The sequence below is a fragment of the Pseudorasbora parva genome, chromosome 2 (assembly GCF_024679245.1).
Source record: "Pseudorasbora parva isolate DD20220531a chromosome 2, ASM2467924v1, whole genome shotgun sequence".
Lineage (NCBI taxonomy): Eukaryota > Metazoa > Chordata > Actinopteri > Cypriniformes > Gobionidae > Pseudorasbora > Pseudorasbora parva.
Genome location: NC_090173.1, coordinates 55605599 through 55625743, shown reverse-complemented (window position 1 = coordinate 55625743; position 20145 = coordinate 55605599). Strand labels below are relative to the sequence as shown.

The 20145-nt window shown below is 38.7% G+C and overlaps 1 protein-coding gene across 2 annotated transcripts; it reads right to left on the bottom strand.

Moving 5' to 3' along the window:
- Window positions 1–845: 845 nt before the first annotated feature.
- Window positions 846–20029, bottom strand: mafga (v-maf avian musculoaponeurotic fibrosarcoma oncogene homolog Ga). 2 transcript variants are annotated; one of them, XM_067424775.1, is made up of 3 exons: window positions 19894–20029; window positions 7162–7235; window positions 846–5483 (listed from the first exon to the last, which is right to left on the bottom strand). In XM_067424775.1, exons 2-3 carry the CDS (start codon window positions 7195–7197, stop codon window positions 5031–5033), a joined length of 489 nt encoding a protein of 162 aa, XP_067280876.1. In that variant the 5' UTR covers window positions 7198–7235; window positions 19894–20029; the 3' UTR covers window positions 846–5030. The 2 variants fall into 2 exon arrangements, with proteins under 2 accessions (XP_067280876.1, XP_067280885.1); XM_067424784.1 differs by lacking the exon at window positions 19894–20029 and adding an exon at window positions 19510–19552.
- Between the last annotated feature and the right edge of the window lie 116 nt (window positions 20030–20145).

The following is a 20145-nucleotide window of genomic DNA, read 5'->3' as shown; positions in this document are numbered from 1 at the left end:
GATGAGCGGTGCCTGGATTCCTCCAGACATGACGCTTGTCATTCAGGCCAAACAGTTCAATCTTTGTTTCATCAAACCAAAACATTGTGTTTCTCGTGGACTGAGAGTCCTTCAGGTGCCTTTTGGCAAACTCCAGACGGACTGTCATGTGCCTTTTACTGAGGAGTGGCTTCCGTCTGATCACGCTCCTATACAGGCCTGATTGATGGAGAGCTGCAGTTTTTCTTCTGGAAGGCTCTCCTCTCTCGCTGGAGCTCTGTCAGAGTGACCATTGGGTTTTTGTTCTCCTCCCTGACTAAGGCCCTTCTTCCCCGATCCCTCAGTTTGGCCAGGCGGCAGCTCTAGGAAGAGTCCGGGTGGTTCCAAACTTCTTACATTTACAGATGATGTAGCCCACTGTGGCTCTTTGGGACCTTCAATGCTGCACAATTTTCCCTGTACCCTTCCCCAGATCTGTGCCTTGAGAGAGTCCTGTCTCGGAGGTTTACAGACAAACTGGTTTGTGCTCTGACATGCACTTTTAACTGTAGGACCTAGACAGGTGTGTGCCTTTCCAAATCAGGTACAATCAACGGAATTTACCACAGGTAGACTCCAATCAGGTTGTAGAAACATCTCAAGGGCGATGAGTGGAAGCAGGATGAACCTGAGCTCAATTTTGAGTGTCATGGCAAAGGCTTTGTATACTTATACGTATGTGTGCTTTTATATTATTTATGCATCAATATATATGTATATTAAATATATATGTATATATTATATATATATATATATATATATATATATATATATATATATATATATATATATATATATATATATATATATATATATATATATATATATATAAAATGATTCACACATTTGCAAAGATTTCAAACAAACTTCTTTCACATTATCATTATAGGGTATTGTTTGTAGAATTTTGAGGAAAATAATGAATTTAATCCAGTTTGAATCCATAGTGAGCATTGATGCTTTCCTGGTGCATTGTGGGACTTTTTAGGGAGTGAAAGTTTCAGTGCACTGGAAGGATTCTGTGATTGAGACAGCCCTTAAAATGGCTGACTCCCTGGTAAGTGTCCTGACTACTGTTCACTAGGGATCTGATTGACACCCATAGGCATTTTAATAATGTCTTAAGAACTATAAGCTTGGTAGTGGTTGAGCTTGGTAGTAAAAATCACAGTCACAGTGGATTGGAACAACATGTGTGACAGGGTTTTCATTTGTGGGTAAACTATCACTTTAAAATCAAATGTAGTCAATGATCTGAGAGATCTCAGGGAATTTAGCATTTTGCCATGCCAGAAAGTTTCCCCTCATTTATCCATTCAGCTGAGATTCACAATCAGTTTTAATATTACACTGAACATTTGTCCTGAGAAAACAATGGGGAAGAGCATATCAAAATAAGCCCAATTTCATTAGCATTTCACTTACCCTAATCATCAAACAACAGAGAAATCTCATGAAGCTTATTTCAAAACGCCGGTACGTAATTCTGACCTGAATTCAATCCACAATTTGACCAATTCTAATTATTGGAGGGGACTTGTCCCCCTTAATGTCTATGGTGGTTACGGCCCTGCTTCTAATGAGCAAAAACAAACAAAGCACACACCACAAACAAATATTGGGTAAAACAATCCCTTCTCGATAATTTCTATAAATCACATTTTAGCAGTGATTACCAAAATGTAATAACTTTCCTGTTGCGCTTTTATTTTCAACCCCTTTCAAAATTAAATCAACTCCCAATGGATAAAAGTCTCACTCTACTGTATATTCTTCTCTTTATTTTGCTCACTGAGTATTGGCTATTTATAACTGACATTTAGGATGTTTGTTTCTCTACCTATAAAGCCTAAGATGCTGGGAAAGGCTCTGGCATCTCTAGGATGAGCACTTTGGAGAATGGATGGATAGATTTATTTAATTTTTCAGTGAGATTGTTACCTGTTCATGAAGGACACATGTGATGCTTGCTTATTTGTTGCTTTCATGTTGGGAAGAAGCAGATAGAACCCATTATATTCGGTGATGCTGTCTACACTGGAAGCGACACGGTGTGGCAAAACACATTTCCGAACCATAAACGTATGCCCCGTTCTCATATACGTCTAGCGTCCGGTATTAAAATGCTGGTTGGTTCACTAGGTTTTGGAACAGATCCACAACTTCATCGCTTCATCCGGTTTGTTACAGTCAGCTGACCCAAGACATCTTCATTACAGAGATATGGAAGGAGCCAATATGAATGACTGGCTTCTGTACACAGTCTATATTACGTTATAATATTAATTTAAAGAATACAGCAGGACACTTACACAGTGAACAGCACTGTCACCTGACCACATACACAGCACGCCACGCGCTACCCCATTGCACCTTGTCTATTTACTAGAAAAGCAATCAGACTTCAATAATAAGCCACTTTTGGTACAATTGCAAAATTGATATCAAACTATTTTTTGTTTGTTCATATAAATAACTTTTTTTTCCTATTTTTTTGTTTTCCGGAAAGAAAAAAAAACACTTTTTTTTAAGTTGAAGTAAGACATCAGAGACCATTTTGCTAACGATTCAACAATAAAGTGTTAAGTTGCTTCTGGAAATTAAATGCGACCAGCCCATTCACACAAAGAGCACAGAACAACATAACTACAGCTCTACGACTCCAAACAAAGCTATGATCGACACTTTTACCAACACAGTTTACCAACTAAAACCAAATAAATGCCTCCTCTTTGCGATGTTTTTGAGGAAAGGCTCTCTCATAACTCATCTGCAAAAGATGAACATCACCTGCCAGACATTTTAACAGCGCCTCTGCTCTCCCATGCATAAATACTGTAGTTTATTGCCTCTCCTGGTCATATTCCTCAGAATATAACTTGTAAACATCATTCCACTAATGGAATTGAACTCAACAGGAACTAAAACATTTGATTAACTTAAAATAATTTTGCTTCCTTCATAAGATCCTTATTTCTTATGCCATTTCGGATAGAACAGTGAATATATTTAGTTTTTCCCCATCAGTTTATCATTCAGTGGACAACATCAAGCACAGACAACTCAAGTTGGAGCTAAAGTTAACCCAAAAACTTGTGGCTTATTTAAAGTTAGTCATTTGGCTAGGCTAACTTTTTTTTCGTGGGAACACAACAAAGGAGAGATTTGGCAGAATGTTCAGGCTCTTTCCATACGATGAAAGGATATAGTTACCATGTCTCACACAGCCCTAAAACGATTAAAAGGATATGACTTCTGCATATATATGACTTCTGAAACCATATGATAGTTTTCTATCAGGAACACAACCAAATTCACGACGATCTCGCCTTCATCAGTGCATGCACATTAGAGGTCTTCATGGGTTGACTTAGATTCGGAAACTTGAGGTCCGACCTGAGACTCGATGGGCTGTGGGTCCAAAACTTTGATTAGTGCCTTGGACACGGATTTCAGTAGCCTTGGAAATAAATGTGCTTTTACCTAAAAGACCCGAGAAGACTAAAATTATTTTAATATAATATATAAAAAGAAATGCAAATGAAATATTTCTATGATAATGCTTTATCTGTCATCATCTCTGTAAGTCCGTGCTTTGGTGTGTAAATGACCAAACCTAACTGGCACTCTGCAATACCTGAGGCTTTCGCTTATTAATATTAACATTAATATTGTCATTTTATGTGCAACATAAAGCTTGTGAGCTGTTTATCTACTTGGAATTGCTAGCCCAAGCTAAAAAAAAACAATGAACTGTTGCCAGATTTTGATTACAAAAAACAACAACAAAAAACAACATTTAAATGCAGTTGATGCCAAATTAATCACAAACAATTAAGCCATAACTGTATAATTTCATTTTTCCTCAAATAAAACAATGTTTGAAATCCAGAAAAACAATATATGCTACATTTTCCGGGACCATTTAGCTTAATCTGGGACAAAGAGGGATTAGAAAATGAATGTCATCTACAAATAAAGTCAAGAAGATGGGCATACTTTAGGTGTTTCTTCATTTTCACCCTGGTATGAGTCTGACATGCCAAAATCAAAGATGACTGGCAAGTATGTGAGAAGACGTCGCTGCCTGGGTTACATTCGGTTTTAAAAACATGTCATCCGGTCGGCCTTGGGTCTAATCGTAACGGGACTGCCTCTGAATTATTTTTTCTCTTTAAAAAATGTATGCATGTCAAGTTTGGGTAGGAAGTGCATCTGTGCCGGGTACAGATCATAGCACCCGGAAGGTCTCTAATACACTTATTTGAATTTGGTTTGCCTCATCAGGTTTGATGTCAATGGCATCAGTTCTTGTGTCTTCAATCACAGGTTGTTTACGTGATGAAGAGTGAGTTTTCTGCTTGACCTTCTCTGGTCACTGTATGCTTTCTCTGTATGGACAAAACTTCTCCTTTTGTGTTCACTGGACCAAGAAATACGGGTTTAGTAGCAAATGACGGTGACCAAGTAACGAGTTTTAAAATAGCTTTTGGGTTAAGCTCAACACTGCATAAAATGCTTTTCTTACTTAGTATTTTTGTCTTGTTTCTGGTCAAAATTTCAGCAAAATCTTACATTGAGAAACATTTACTAGAAAAGTAAATATTATCTTGTTTTGGGTAAAAATAACTCAAAATTAAGAGAGTTTTTGCTTAAAATAAGCTAAATAATCTGCCAATAGGGCAAGCAAAAACTCTCTTAATTTTGAGTTATTTTTCCCCTAAAACAAGACAATTACTTTTGATTGTCTAGTAAATACTTCTTGTTTTAAGAATTTTTAGATGTTTGGACAAGAAACAAGACAAAAACACTAAGTAAGAAATGTAATTTTTTTGCAGTGAACACAGGGTTGTACAACACGGGTTGTAATTGGCATATTAATCTTAATCTCTAAAAATAAATATGTCCTTTATGTTTTAGTGTTGTCTGTGTATATTTTAGATCTTGTTTAGCTTGAGTAAACCTGTGCCTGATGGATACACCAACCAATATACGTGCTCCCCGTTTGTGCATTAAGACCGTGCTTCTGTTTTGGACTTGACGATGGTGATGACGCTGGTGGTGGCCACTTTGCCTGGTATGAGGGGCCCTATGACCGATGTGATGGGACCCCTGGCGGAGGCCACAGGGCTGCGAGCCACAGTTCTGGCGAAACTCTGGAGAGCCTCATATTTGGAGCGCAGCACATCAAGCTCCACTTTCATGCTGGCGTTCTCCGAGGCGAGCTTCTCCACCTCCTGCTGAAGCTCGGCCTTCTGCTTCTCCAGCTCCTCCTTCTGCGTCACTCGCTTGACGCGGCAGCTGGCAGCATAGCCACGGTTTTTGAGCGTGCGCCGCCGCTGCTTCAACTGCAGGATTTCATCTTTGGTCAGGCCGCGCAAATGCTGGTTCAGCTCTCGCACAGACATGGACACCAGTTCATCATCCGTAAGACTCGTGCCATTCTCACCTGGCTCTCTCTTCACCTGAAGAGACCCACAAGGGACGAGGTCAAGAGAGAAGAGAGGGAAGAGGAGACTGAGAGAAACTGTAAATTGCTCTGTAAATTTCTCTCTCAGAGAAATGGAAAAGGTAACATTTAGGTAACAAGTTGTTATATTCATTATATAACAACAATATAAAACAAATTTTTATTGTACAGCATTTGTTAAAGTGTTTGTTCACCCAAAAATGAAAATTCTGTCATTAATTCCTCGCCTTCATGTCGTTGGTTACCCGTAAGACCTCCGTTCATCTTCACACACAGATGAAGATATTAGTGTTGAAATCCGATGGCTCAGAAAGGCCTTCATTGACACCAATGTCATTTCCTCTCTCAAGACCCATAAAGACACTAAAGACGTCGTTACAAAGCCCATCTCACTACAGCGGCTCTACAATCATTTTATGAAGCGGCGAAAATATTTTTTGTGCGCAAAAAAATGAAATAACGACTAATATAGTGATGGGCCGATTTCAAAACAAAGCTTTGAACGGTTATGAATCAGTGAATCGATTCAAGATTCGGATCGCGTGCCAAACTGCTGAAATCATGTGACTTTGGCAATCCGAATCATGAATCGACTCATTGATTCATAACGGTTCGAAGCTTTGTTTTGAAATCAGCCCATCACTACATAAGTCGTTATTTAGTTGTTGTTTTTTGCGCACAAAAACTATTCTCATCGCTTCATAAAATGATTGTAGAGCCGCTGTAGTGAGATGGGCTTTGTAACGATGTCTTTAGTGCCTTTATGGGTCATGAGAGAGGAAATGACATTGGTGTCAATGAAGGCCTTTCTGAGCCATCGGATTTCAACACTAATATCTTCATCTGTGTCTGAAGATGAACGGAGGTCTTATGGGTGTCGAACGACATTAGCGTAAGTAATTAATGACAGAATTTACATTTTTGGGTGAACTAACCCTTAAATCTTAATTCATGTTGAATTCAACATTTACTAATACATTTTGAAATTAAATTTTAATTGGAATTTGCAAAGATACAGTCAAACCATAATGTATTAAGGCACCTTCAGCATTTTCTCACATTATCACAGTTTATTCGTTATAGTTTATTAAATGGTAATGAAATATGACAAGAGCTCAGAGTTAAACTGTGTCAGAATAAACTCATCTTGAAAATGTCAGATAACTTTGATAGAAAGGTGTGTAATGAATTACAATCAACCAATCAGCTGTTAAATTAAAGGACAATTAGATTAGACCATTTTAGCTCAACCAATGCTTCATATTGTCCAGTCTGTGGAGTCAAAGGTCACATTAGCAATTAAAGAGAAAACACTTCAGCAAAACATGCTCAGCTCAAAGTGTCTGAATCATTTGGTCCCATATTTTAGGGGTAGTCACTGTATGAAGAATTTTTGGGTATAATATTTCACAGTTTACTTTATTCTGCTCTCCTCATTTACATAAATTAACTATAGTGTCCGGCTTACACTAGTAAAACATTATATCTGCTGTCTGTATAATTTTTGGTTTAACAGTATATAATAAATGCTGTACAAAAAATTACTCATTACTAGTTCATGGTGGCTACATTTCCTGTTCATGAAAGAAAATGTGATTAATACTTTTCTTTTACTGTCTAAATCTTTGAATTCTGATTTGAAGACATTCATTTGAAGCCTCATCTGAACATACCTTGAGTGCTTTGTTTGCCTTGTTTGTAGTAGTCATACCACGAGAGCCGCTCTCCACTGCCCTGCTCGACAGGTCTGTGAACACAACAGAGTTCACCATCAGTCAGACAGATGCTTCTCACACACAAAGCCCATTGGATCATCAAGGTCACAGTTATATTAAGTTAATGTAAACCCATGCAATGAATTGCTCTGTTAAGCTAGAATATGTCGACAAATTTATTTTAAAAAAAAGTGGTTTTACTAAGCAGGTGCAGTGGTGATCTATTTTATCATTTGCTAAGTGAAAAAAAGTAAAAAGAAATATCTTCTCAACAAACCATGCAATTTAAGTCATCATTCAAGTCACCTGTGCATTAACCCCGAGTGTGAGCAACAAAATCTTATAGCACGATACGAGTCATTTTATTTCACGATAACGACATACATCACGATATGAAGAAGAATACCAAGAATTTACCCATTGTGAATAACATTTTCAACAGTCTTGAGAGGAGCATGTGGGGATGAAATTGAAGCAGATGTGTCACAGTGGGGATGATGTTTCACAGGCAAAGACAGCAGCATCTATCTCACACACACACACACACACACACACACACACACGGCTCCTCTCTAACGGCAACAGTGGAGAAAGGTGTGCTACATTTTATTGGATCTTGTATGGACTAGTACCAACAAATGTCCAACACCATCAGAGAAGGATGCAAGGACAGCTGAGACATCTCTTAAAGAGTAAGTACCAAGCCTGGGAAGGACTATAAAACTTGTTTGAGAGAGAAGCAGATGTGTGTAGGCCCTATGTGAGGAAATATAATTTATTGAGAAAAATAATAATCAATGCAGCGCATGAGAACAGTTCAGTCCCTGTTTTTATTTAAGCTCCATAAGGCATCACATCTAGCATCCTGTTGCTGTTTATTTTTCTAGTGAAAGCATGGGATTTAGGCTAGTGATTTTACTTTTAAGGTAACACTTTACAGTTCATTCAGTCATAATGAATAACTACACAGGAACAAATGAGTAACGGATTATTAATACTCTAGTAACTACAATTAAAGTTGTTAGTATGACTCAAGCATTTCCAAATCCTCCAGAAGGAATTACTAATTATTTGGATCAGTATTTTAAGGTGAAGATCATGACAAATCGTGGCATGACACGGACGCTGCGGTGGGTGTTGTACTTGCATCAAAAAATGCTCTTCTTACCTTTTGTTTCTAGTCTAAGTATCTACAAATTCTTAAATCAAGATGCTTTTACAAGATAAGTAAAATGACACAATATATTTTTCCTTGTTTTCTTAAAAACAAAATGAAGTGAGTTTTTGCTTAAAACAAGCTAAATTATCTGCCAATCTCACCAGAAAAAAAGGAACAATATCTTATGTCATTTTACTTATCAAGTAAATTAATCTTGATTTAAGAATATTTAGATATTTGGACTGAAACAAGAAAGAAATACTAAATAAGAAGAGCATTTTTACAGTGCTGGAAGAAGATGCTATAGTTTGTATAATACAGCTAAAAATATGTTACAATGGGGAATTCATGTTGTGCATTTTACTGCCATAATCGCACTTGTGACTGATGTGAAAAATGTTTCAAATGGAGTGCAATTTTTCGGCTTTCCTGTCTGGAAACAACACGTTGGATCTCAGGTTGAGTTAAAGCTGGCATCGGTTGCAACAGTAACACTGGAAGAGGAAATTCTGCTTTGTTTACCTTTTTGTATCTCTTTCCGCTGTCTTCTTCAACTACTGCACATAAAATCACAACTGTATGTCCAGCTGGACGGTCCTCTGACCCCGATGACGAACATTACAGTGTGCAGTCCACTGCAAAATGCAAATGGCTGAATTGTACTTCAGCCTTTAATCACTTGCATTTTATGTTTTTCTTTATTTCTTTAACATCCATGGAATTAATTTAGTAGTTGCGAATCTCCAGGCTTACAGTGCCCTCCTCTATAATATTTTAACAATTCATAAGATTTTACCATGAAGATAAAGGTTAGGATTTTTGTAGTTTGCTTTTGGAAACAAAAAAAAATGCTTGAACAGAAAAACGCTGAGTGAAAGCATTAACAAGAGACCAGGTGAAGAAATGAAGAGAGACAGAGAGGAGGAGGAATAAAGAACAAACAGAGCAAGGGAACATGAGGGGGTTGGAGGAAACAGCCTTGAGAAAAATGCATTCTCAGCACATTTGGGCTAGCTTGCAAAACGAAGGGTAAAAACCCCTGATCTCAGCAAGGACCCCAACCAAGGCACCAATTAGGAAGTTGTGTAGCTGAACTTAAATGACTAGAGCAATCATTTCCAACCTTCAAACCCTGGCAGCATTCATAAATTTAGAGGGTGCAATGATGCAATGATACATAAATTACAGTATACATACATATGATAAATGCTGAGACAACAAAAGCGCTGTGGCCTTGTGTCCCTGTGTCATGTGTTAATGATTGCCTTCCTTTATCGAGGCCTCAGGGACTCGTCCACAGATGGATACCATTGGGCCGGGCTATGCTAAAGAAACACCGACCTGCCCCATTTACCTGTCCTCTACAGCACAATGTGACCCACCAATAAAATAAAACAAGCTCATTTCACTGCTCATGAAGATACTTCACAGCTTCTCTGTGTGATTGTTTGTGAAGTGCCACCAGGATTTTTGCAGGTTTCATTAGGGTTAATTTGACTTCTTAAAAGACATAAACTGAAGGGAACGCAATACATCAATATGTTCCAGAAATGTAAATTTCTAGGGAGATACACGAGTTGCACTAGCAACATTTCAAAGTTTTAAGATACAACTTCCAACAGATATACATTACTTTTTAATTCATTTTACAAAGAAATGATTCACAAATCAAGATATTTACTTGCAAAATAATAAAAAATACGAAGTCTTGATTTCTCTCAAAACGAAGAGTTTATTATTACAACAAGAACATAAATGGAGGGACACCCCTCTAAATCATTGAATTCAGGTTCAAATCACTTCATGGCCACAGCACTAGACAAAATCAACTATAAAACAGAAGTCGCAAACTTTCTCAATAGCTCTAGACCTCCAAACTTCTGTGGCCTTCAGATTAGCTCAAGATCAGTGTATAGAGAGCTTCATGGAATGGGTTTCCATCAGTGCACAAAGCAAGGCCCATAAAGACATGGATGAGCGAGTTTGTTCTCAAGTCAAGTACAGAAATGATGGAGAAAAATAAACCTTGGGAGAAACCAGAATCAGCCGGTGTGTCAATTCTCCTCTAGCCTGTTAACACACAGTGTATGATTATTATTCTGGCAACCTTACAGGTCACAAATCATATTAGATCAGAATATTCTAAATTTCTGGGTATCACATAAGAGATGGGTTTATTGAGGATGGTGCATCGATCACACAAGAGTATGAATGAACACTTAAAGGATCGGAGTCATTGTGCCGTAGACGGGTCTACTGAATGAATGAATGAATGAATGAGGCATTTATATAGTGCTTTCATATGTACTACTGTACTACACCCAAAGTGCTTAACACTCATGAAAGGGGTCTCTCCTCAACCATCACCATTGTGCAGCTCCACTGGGATGATGCTATGGCAGCCACAGCACAATGGCGCCAGTGCGCTCACCACACACCAGCGATAGGTGGAGAGGAGAGAGCCAATTCAGAGGATGGGGATAATTAGGAGGACATGATTGGTAAGGGCCAATGGAGGGAATATGGCCAGGACACCGGGGTTAAACCCCTACTCTTTTACGAGAAGTACCCCAGGATTTTAATGACCACAGAGTCATTAGTCACATTATTCAAGAGTGACACAGTCAGGACCTCGGTTTAACATCTCAAACGTCTTTTCCCAGTTGGTCTCCCATCCAGGTACTGACCAGGCTCAGCCCTGGGCTACAGGGTGATATGGCTGCTGTTTATTGAGGTGTGGAGGAACTTGACTGGCCTGCACAGAGTCCTGAGCTCAACCCGATAGATCAGCTTTGGGATGAATTAGAGCGGAGACTGAGAGCCAGGCCTTCTCGTCCAACATCAGTGCCTGACCTCACAAATGAGCTTCTAGAAGAATGGTCAACTCCATGTTAAACCCTACGGATTAAGAATGGGGTGTCATTTAAGATCATGTGCATGTAACACTTTTGGCAATATAGTGTATATTTGCCAATGAGCTAAGAAAAAAATATAAACTTAATTCAATGCGAAGTTTTCATAACTTTCTGACATATATTTGCTCTTGTTTTGAGCATAAACTTGCTTAAGTTAGATACATTTTCAAGATTTCATTTTTCATCAAGTTAACGCATCTTGATTTAAGCAGGTTTAAATATTTGTATTGGAAAACAGGACAAAATACTAATGAAGATTTAATGCCCTACCTACATGAATTTAAAGGGGGGGGTGAAACACTCAGTTTCAGTCAGTGTCATGTCAATCTTGAGTACCTATAGAGTAGCATTGCATCCTGCATATCTCCGAAAAGTCTTTATTTTTTTAATAATTATATAAGAAAGATGCGCTGTTCCGAGTCTTTCCGAAAAAAGCCGAGCGGGTGGGGGCGTATCGTGTGAGCGGAGCTAAATAATGACGTGTGCTCGCTGCTGCTATGTTGAGTCGAGTGCGTCGTAAAGCTGTGTCAACAGCGGGAAAAAAACTTTATTCAAAATAAAAATATGGCTTTTAATCAGATACAGCCATACATCTATGATCCGGAATCAGACCCAGAGGCTGCAGTTGAACAGGAGCAGCAGCAAAAACGACTAGAGCAGGACGTCTGTATGTGGTACAAGTTATACACTAACTATATAATATGCTTAGCGGCTTGTGTTATTTACATATTTATACTTGAATTATATCGTCGTATTTTTGTCTTTGAAGGTGTACATGTGGGAAGTGCAGTTGTGCACGTGTGTTTGTGTGTTTACGCGTGGTTTGTATAGACAGTAAGCGGACTAAAAAAAACACAGACATTTGAAGCAGTCTCACTCACCCTTCTAACGTTGGGACTGCTCCATCATTCAGCATTAGGCGATTGGGAAAATCCGGCGTCGAGCTGGGCCTTGTTTATGAAACAGTCGGCACCGAAATGCAGCGAACAGATATAAACATTCGCGCAACTCAGTTGCTGATCCGGAAAAGCAAATTACATCCACTGTTGCCTTAACGCGGGGTTTTTGGGGAATCTGTGCAGGACTGTCTTGGTCTGGCAACCAAAAACGCACTTTTTTGGTGACATTGTTATGTGCAAATCACCTGTTCAGCGCATCCTACAAGCCAGCGCTTTGATGGGCGTAGCCTGTTACTTTCGCTCTCTCCCTCTCTCTCTCTCACGCGCTTCCGGTAGAATTGTCCGTAAGGCCCATACAAGGAAATTCCGCCCCCATTAACGTCAAAGGGGACGCATGATCTCAAAAAACTTGCCGAAACTTATGACTAACCGGAAGTAGTATTTTTGACAAAGAAATACTCCCATCAAACGTCCACCTTAACTTTTGAAACTTTGTCTATGTTTAGTATGGGATTCCAAGTCTTTAACAGTGTAAAAAGATCAGTATGCATGAAACAGCATTTCACCCCCCCTTTAAGATCTTCTGCTCTTATTTAAGACTTTAAGGCCTTAATTTGTGTAAGGGGGAATTAAGACATACCAAATAAAGGAGCATGAAACATAAATCTGAGTTGAAATGAGTGTAATTTTGTAAAGTGCTACGTATTAAGCACATTTTATAAATAAGTCATTATTTAGCTATTATAAAATTTTAAAATTTGTAGCTTTAACAGTTTAAATTTGATTAGGATTGTTACATTTAAAAACGAATATATTTATTAGCAAGACTTAAAAGAAAAAATGCAATATTTTGTAGATTTAGTTCTTCAAAGCACAGCAGTAAAAAGATTAACGCAGCCATAATGGCACACAAAAGCAACACTTGTTCCCTGCACTCTAAACCCCAAGGCACTGAAAAGCAAAGTTCATTATCTTTGCTGAAAAGCAGTCGCAGAGTTGAGACCTATTATAACGCTGTGTGCATGCATAAGCTGTCAGAGTAGACCTGAAGACCAGAAGTTATGCTGATGTAATTTCATGTAATCTAATATAAAATATTTCTCAGAAACTCTTGTTGCAGGCTAGCCTAGAAATCTAGACGCACCCTAGCGGCAGCAAATCTAATCTGCCCGCGAGTGTCGTCTAGCAACTCTCAATACCATTCTGAGCTACATTCCCCTAACTCTTGACGGGCCAATCACGTCGTGTATAGAGTCGGCGGGCGGGGCCATAATGACGACGGCCGAGTTGCGTTTGCGTGCTTCTAGTAAACAGAGAAACTGGCGAACGCCGGTCTTTCGAATCAGCTTTGGCCGCAACTCTGGAAGACTTGGAGTTAAGCTTTTCTCTGAGAAAAGAACAAAGAACGGCACTGAAGTCATTCTTAAAAAGGGAAGATTTGTTCGGAGTTTAGCCGACCGGATACGGTGAATGTTTAATCTATCAACAAGTTCTGTTTCACCTTCGTTGCTATGGTTGGTGTAGCGCTATCCTATCGCGTGCAGAGGGAGTTTGAAAGACAACCGTTTATCCGCCCCTCGGATTGAGCTGTCAATGGTGAGTTTCCAGACCAAACATCTTGATCTAGTTGCAGGCCATACTCAAAACATGGCCTCAACAAAAAAGTGATACATAAAATGCATTTATTTTTAGTAAAATACTTTCCTCTCTCTCACTTTAATGAGTCCACAACAAGTAGGTCCAGAATTCTTTTTTTGTTGTTGCATCTTTAGACTTTCTTTGCTGATTTTTTTTCTGATTTTTCAGGGATGTGATCAGCTAAAGACAAAAAAGAAGAAAAACCGTATGGTTGTCATAATTTCTTTGCTGGAAGACCTTAAAGCTTCTTCAACAACATATTTAAAAATATATATTCTCATTACAAATTTGAGAAGGTGGTAGAGCAGCATTTCCTGTGAATCAAAACTGAAAATAAACACAGTGCTCTGCTTTACTCTGAAACACGCAAGTCAGACTATACATTTGATAATCGTATACATTGTCAAAATCCATAAAAGTTACCGGGCAACTGGTGAGTAACAGTTTCAACGTCACTTTTTTACCACTTTTGCCTCTTTGAACCCTGGCTAACATGCTAATAGTGTCCCGCAGATGGGACTACATGTAATTGTTCAAACAATTGCAAATAATATCAAGAAGGGGGAAAAAAGAAAATCCAAGCTAGATAATTGGGTTTGAAAAAGAAGATAACCAGTCAAGTCTTTTAAGGTTAAGCCTAAATCAAGTCTCAAGATTTAGTCCTTTGCCAAATCATGTTGCAAGTTATTTTATATATTGTTTACACACACCCCATCAGGCATAACATTATGACCACTGACAGGTGATGTGAATAACACTGATTATCTCTTCATCATGGCTCCTGTTAGTGGGTGGGAAATGTTAGGCAGCAGGTGAACATTTTGTCCTCAAAGTTGATGTGCTAGAAGCAGGAAAAATGGGCAAGCGTAAGGATTTGAGCCAGTTTGACAAGGGCCAAATTGATGATGAAGATGCAAATTGCATCTCCAAAACTGCAGCTCTTGTGGGCTGTTCCCGGTCTGCAGTGGTCAGTCTCTATCAAAAGTGCTCCAAGAGGAACAGTGGAGAACCGGCCACAGGGTCATGGGCGGCCGAGGCTCAATGATGCACGTGGGCAGGATCCTCTTTCAGCAGTAACAAAAATGCTTTAGGAATGGTTTGAGGAGCACACCAACATGTTTTTAAGTTTCCTTATGCATCAAGTAATATTTATCAAAAAGATTTGCAAAAAATCTTGAGTGTTTTTTGTGCACCATTACAAAACGATTGCATGAACCGAATGATTTTAATTGTGACAGAAATTACCGGACATGAAAGACAAGGTAACCAATATTCTGGGCTTTAATAAAAACATTCAAAAGAGATGATTCACTCAAAATGAAAACTAATTTACTCACCACCATCATCATTGTTTCAAACCTGTTTGCATTTCTTTCTTCTGAAAATCATATTTTGAAGAATGTTGATCCATTGAATTCTATTGTAAAGACAAAACTAGTTTTCTTCTAAATATCTTCCTTTATATTACAAAGAAGAAATGAAGTCATACAGTTTTGAAATGACATGAGGGTGAGTAAGTGATGACAGATTGATAATGTCTGGGTAATGAAAGCCATTTAGCCCCATTAGCCCTCGCCTAGTGCTGCTCCTGATACAGAGTACAGCTAGAGAGAAGTACAGTGAACGACATTATAGACATCTTAGTGAAAGCCATCAGGTTTCAGGCAACTAATGTACATGCAAGTCATTTTCTAACCTGCTGACCTCTCTGAAACCCTGATGCCCCTTAATGAAGACTGCCACTGGCTTAGAAACCCTGCATTTAATTTCATGCATGATCAGCACCTCTTTCTGATCTGGCTCATCAAGTACAACCAAAGGAAAAAAAGAAGAGGAAACGAGTGGTTTTATGCAGATCTAATCATCTCTCCCTTCAACGGAGTCAAGTCAATTATCAAACAAGCTCTGTGTGCCAGCACCATTTAACTGCAAATTAAAAATCAGACTCGGCTGATGGCTGGGGTTGTGCTTCTTCGAGATGGGCATCAATTTATACGCAGAGAGCAGGGAAGCCATAAACTAGCAGCTATTCAGAGCGTGAAAAGGAGATGCAAATTATTCAGAAGTTTCAGCAGTGAAGAAGCAACGATGCACCATTAACAGTCAATAACGTAACGGTAGTACTGTAGACAGACACAGTGTTAGAGAAGTGGAGATCACAAAAAGTATTCTCTCAAAGTCAAACTTGCTTACATTGCAGGAAAAAGCCTAATCAGTCAGCTGTCGGAGCCCAACTTTTGTGAAGAGGTTGAATTTGTGAGCTCAATGAAAGGTAGATTCATTATTGACATCTGGAGTCACCCTCAAACATTGTAAAAAAGCTTTCTAGTGCTGTATTGATTTTGCAGGGTAAGGCTTTGAATACAAAAAAGCTTCTATAAACTATATGCTAACATTTCTTTCCAAAGTTAAATACAGGGCAGAAGTTTGGACGGAGTAAATAAAATAAAATAAAAAAGGAGCACAGTTTTACATAAGGCATTTCATAGACGTTCTTGGGGAACGGGGCAATGGAAACACCTGAATGTAAACAGACAAATCTGACTAGAGTAAACACTAGCTATGTGGGGAGCGAAGGCTGGCCCGTGTGGTCTGATCAAACAGACGAGCTACTGGAGCTCAAATTGCTCAAGAAGTTAATGCTGGTTCTGATAGAAAGGTGTCAGAATACACAGAGCATCTCAGTTTGTTGTGTAAGGGGCTGCATAACCGCAGACCAGTCAGGGTGTCCATGTTGACCCCTGACCCCACCGAAAGCACCAACAGGGGCACGTGAGCATCAGAACTGGACCACAGAGCAATGGAAGAAAGCGGCCTGATCTGATGAATCAATTTATTTTACATCTTGTGGATGGCCGGGTGTGTGTGTGTGGCTTCCCTGGGGAACACATGACCCCAGGATGCACTATGGGAAGAAGGCGAGCCGGCGGAGGCAGTGTGATGCTTTGTTCTGCTGGGAAACCTTGGGTCCTCCATCCAAGTGGATGTTACTTTGACACGCACCACCTACCTAAGCATTGTGTCAGACCATGCACACGCTATGATGCAAACAATATTCCTTGGTGGCTGTGACTCTTTCAGTAGATAATGCTTCTGTCACAAAACAAAAATGGTTCAGGAATGATTTGAGGAGCACAATAAGTTTGAGGTGTTGACTTGGCCTCCAAATTCCCCAGATCTCAATCCAATCGAGCATCTGTGGGATGTGCTGAACAAACAAGTCCGATCCAAAGAGGCCCCACCTCACAACATACAGGACTTAAAGGACCTGCTGCTAACATCTTTGTCCCAGATACCACAGCACACCTTCAGGGTTCGAGTGGAGTCCATGCCTTGACGGGTCAGGGCTGTTTTGGCAGCAAAGGGGGCACCAACACTCATAATGTTGGTCATAATGTTATGCCTAAACAGTGTTTTTATATTAATTTACTTGATACAAGACTGAATTTTCATGTTGTATGGTTTCATTAACAGTTCTTGAACACCTGTATTTCTCCTCAGTGATAATACATGGGAGAAAGAAAAACAAACTGCAAATTAGGAAACCAAAATTAGAATAGGATTACAAAATGGTTAAATTATTTATGATGTTTTGTCTAATTTTAGACTAGTTAAAATTATAATACAACATGATATGGCTGAATTAATAAAAAAACCATTAGATTTATTTGTCTTCCAATTGTTTGTTAAATTTAAGCTCTTTGATGCAGGCTTAATTCTGCATTAATTCTCCTCCACATTAACATATTAGAATAAAACTTAAATAAAACATTATTGCAGAGTGTTACATCGCAAAGATAGAGAGAAAAAACACATAGCAACAGCGAGCGAAAGACAACTGCAGTAAAAATAAAAAAAGACGCCCTCACTTACACTGAGTTTCATCATCGACACCCCTCCCAACATCCCCCCAAAACCCTATTGATCTCTTGTGGAGTCCTGAGCGCTGCATCCAGATAGCACTGCCGAAGGACGAAGGGCTGTAATTTCTGCTTAGAAACCTAAGATTTGAGGAGCACCTCCTCCACTCATTAAACACTTTCTTCAGGTTGCATCAACTCCTGTCCTAGCAAACCTCCAGACGATGAATGGTGGATTATTTTGAACAGAAATACCAGTCAAAGTCTGTATCACAGACAAAGGAAAAGCTAGGTTTAAACTAGGCATGATGTATGATCTTTCAAATGAATCTACACCCCTGCTGCTTGATGAAGGCGCTCATCTGTTCTCGTTACCTGCTTCGGCAGGTGCAATTACACACGGCTAGACGGGTTCGGGACACAAAAGGGCATTCTTATAAATGCCAGGCAGGTTTAGTCATTAGGTCAAAAGTCCTATTACACACATTTGTCTAAATACATGAATATGCACCACACAAAAAGCAGAAGGTCTGCACACAACACCTCATTCAAAATCCTGTTTTTCTTTTCTGTCTTTTAAGATAAAAATTGCAATATCAACAATCATATTTTTTTGTAAAAGCTAAGCAAGTGAGCACAATGAAACCACTATTGCGTCTGACTAAAAGGTTGAACATTGTTCTCAAGACTTCTAATATTTACAGTTTATATTTTACATCAATTTGACTTTTCACATTATATTTTTGAAGACAATACACATAGCTATACCATATGTGACCTGAACCCAAATCTCATGTGTGCATAATAATGCATTTATGGGTCAAAATCAAACATTTTCCTTTTATGGCAAAAATCATTAGGATATTAAGATCATGTTCCATGAAGATATTTTAGACATTTCCTACTGTAAATGTATCAGAAATGTATTATTAGTAATAATGTGCATTGCTAAGGACTTCATTTGGACAACTTTTCTCAGATATTTTAGGAGGAATTATAGGAGATTTTCTCAATATTTAGATGTTTTTTCAGCCTTAGATTCCAGATTTTCCAATCTGGCTCCTATCCTAACAAAGCACGTCAATTGAAAGATTATTTATTCAGTTTTTCAGAGATAATATATTAATCTCAATTTCAAATTTCAAAAAGAAAAAAAAGAAAAAAAAAAAAGACCCTCTTGGTTTTGTGGTCCATGTTGATACTCCTATATAACTCCTATACTGCAAAAATAATCCACAAATCAAACAAAGTATGCATATTTCCTAAAGTAGCCTACACTCAGATTCAAAAATATTTTAGGCATTTTTATAATCTTACTGGAGATGCTCAACAAAAATCTGCTCCAGATACATGCTTTATGCATAATATCATATCATAACAGCAAGCAAATTCAGAAAAGCAGCAAAAGTTTATAATTTAAAATGGAAATCACATCTTACAGTATTAAAACTCGGACAAACACACAGGCATTCAAACAGGTCTTCTTCTTCTTTTAAAGGACTCTGTGATAACATTTATTAATTGCCATCGAAACCCACTAATAATCCGCTGATGGTCGCATTATGACGCTCATGACTATAACACGTTTGTAATGTAGATCCGGGAAATGATTCCTGCGCGTTATGATGAATCAGCATCTACGTCCCAATTCGAACCAACAAAGCGCTACAGTTTATGATGCATAGAGCCATATCTGTCGAACAAATTCAATCTCCCTTCACTAAGATATTTACACAGATATGAAAAAAACTGCATAGTAAAATAAACAATTCCACCAATCATCATATCAACATATGAATACAGCATCAGTGCATATTGATAAACGCGCGCCCTACCTGGTGCTGAAACGCACAGCGTCCTTATGATGAAACAGCAGCTTTGTGCTGATGTGTGTGTGTGTGTGTGTGTGTGTGTGTGTGTGTGTCTATCCACACATTTCAGCACATCCCCCTAGCTGTCACTATAATACCTCATCTAATTCCCATCAACACAGGGAATCCCCATAGGCTGTTCACGCTTATCAAATATATTTATGACCAAAAATGTTATGTTTGCAGCTGTGAATCCCCATAATTGCACGAGCTGCTTTAGGTGTATGATTAACATATATAGATATATTATGAGAGTAAGTGGAGGCGTGCATGCATGCACACTCAGCACAACAACAACAACACACACTCTCAGACACATTTAATGAGACAATACCCGAGTCGACTCACCACCAGTGCAACAGATGCCCTTCTCTATATGCGCGTGTCGCGAGTGTGTTTGGGTGAAATGAAATCCGATGTGTAAACCTGTTATTGTTGCTCGGATTCTCTTTCTCTTGTACTGAAATCATCAGACGTCATATGATGTTTGATCACGTGGCTCCATTCATGAAGCCTCTACGACATCGCTCATTTAAAGGAGCAGTGAATACAATTTTAATCATTAAAATTACACATTTTAGTTTTAAACAAATACTCGTT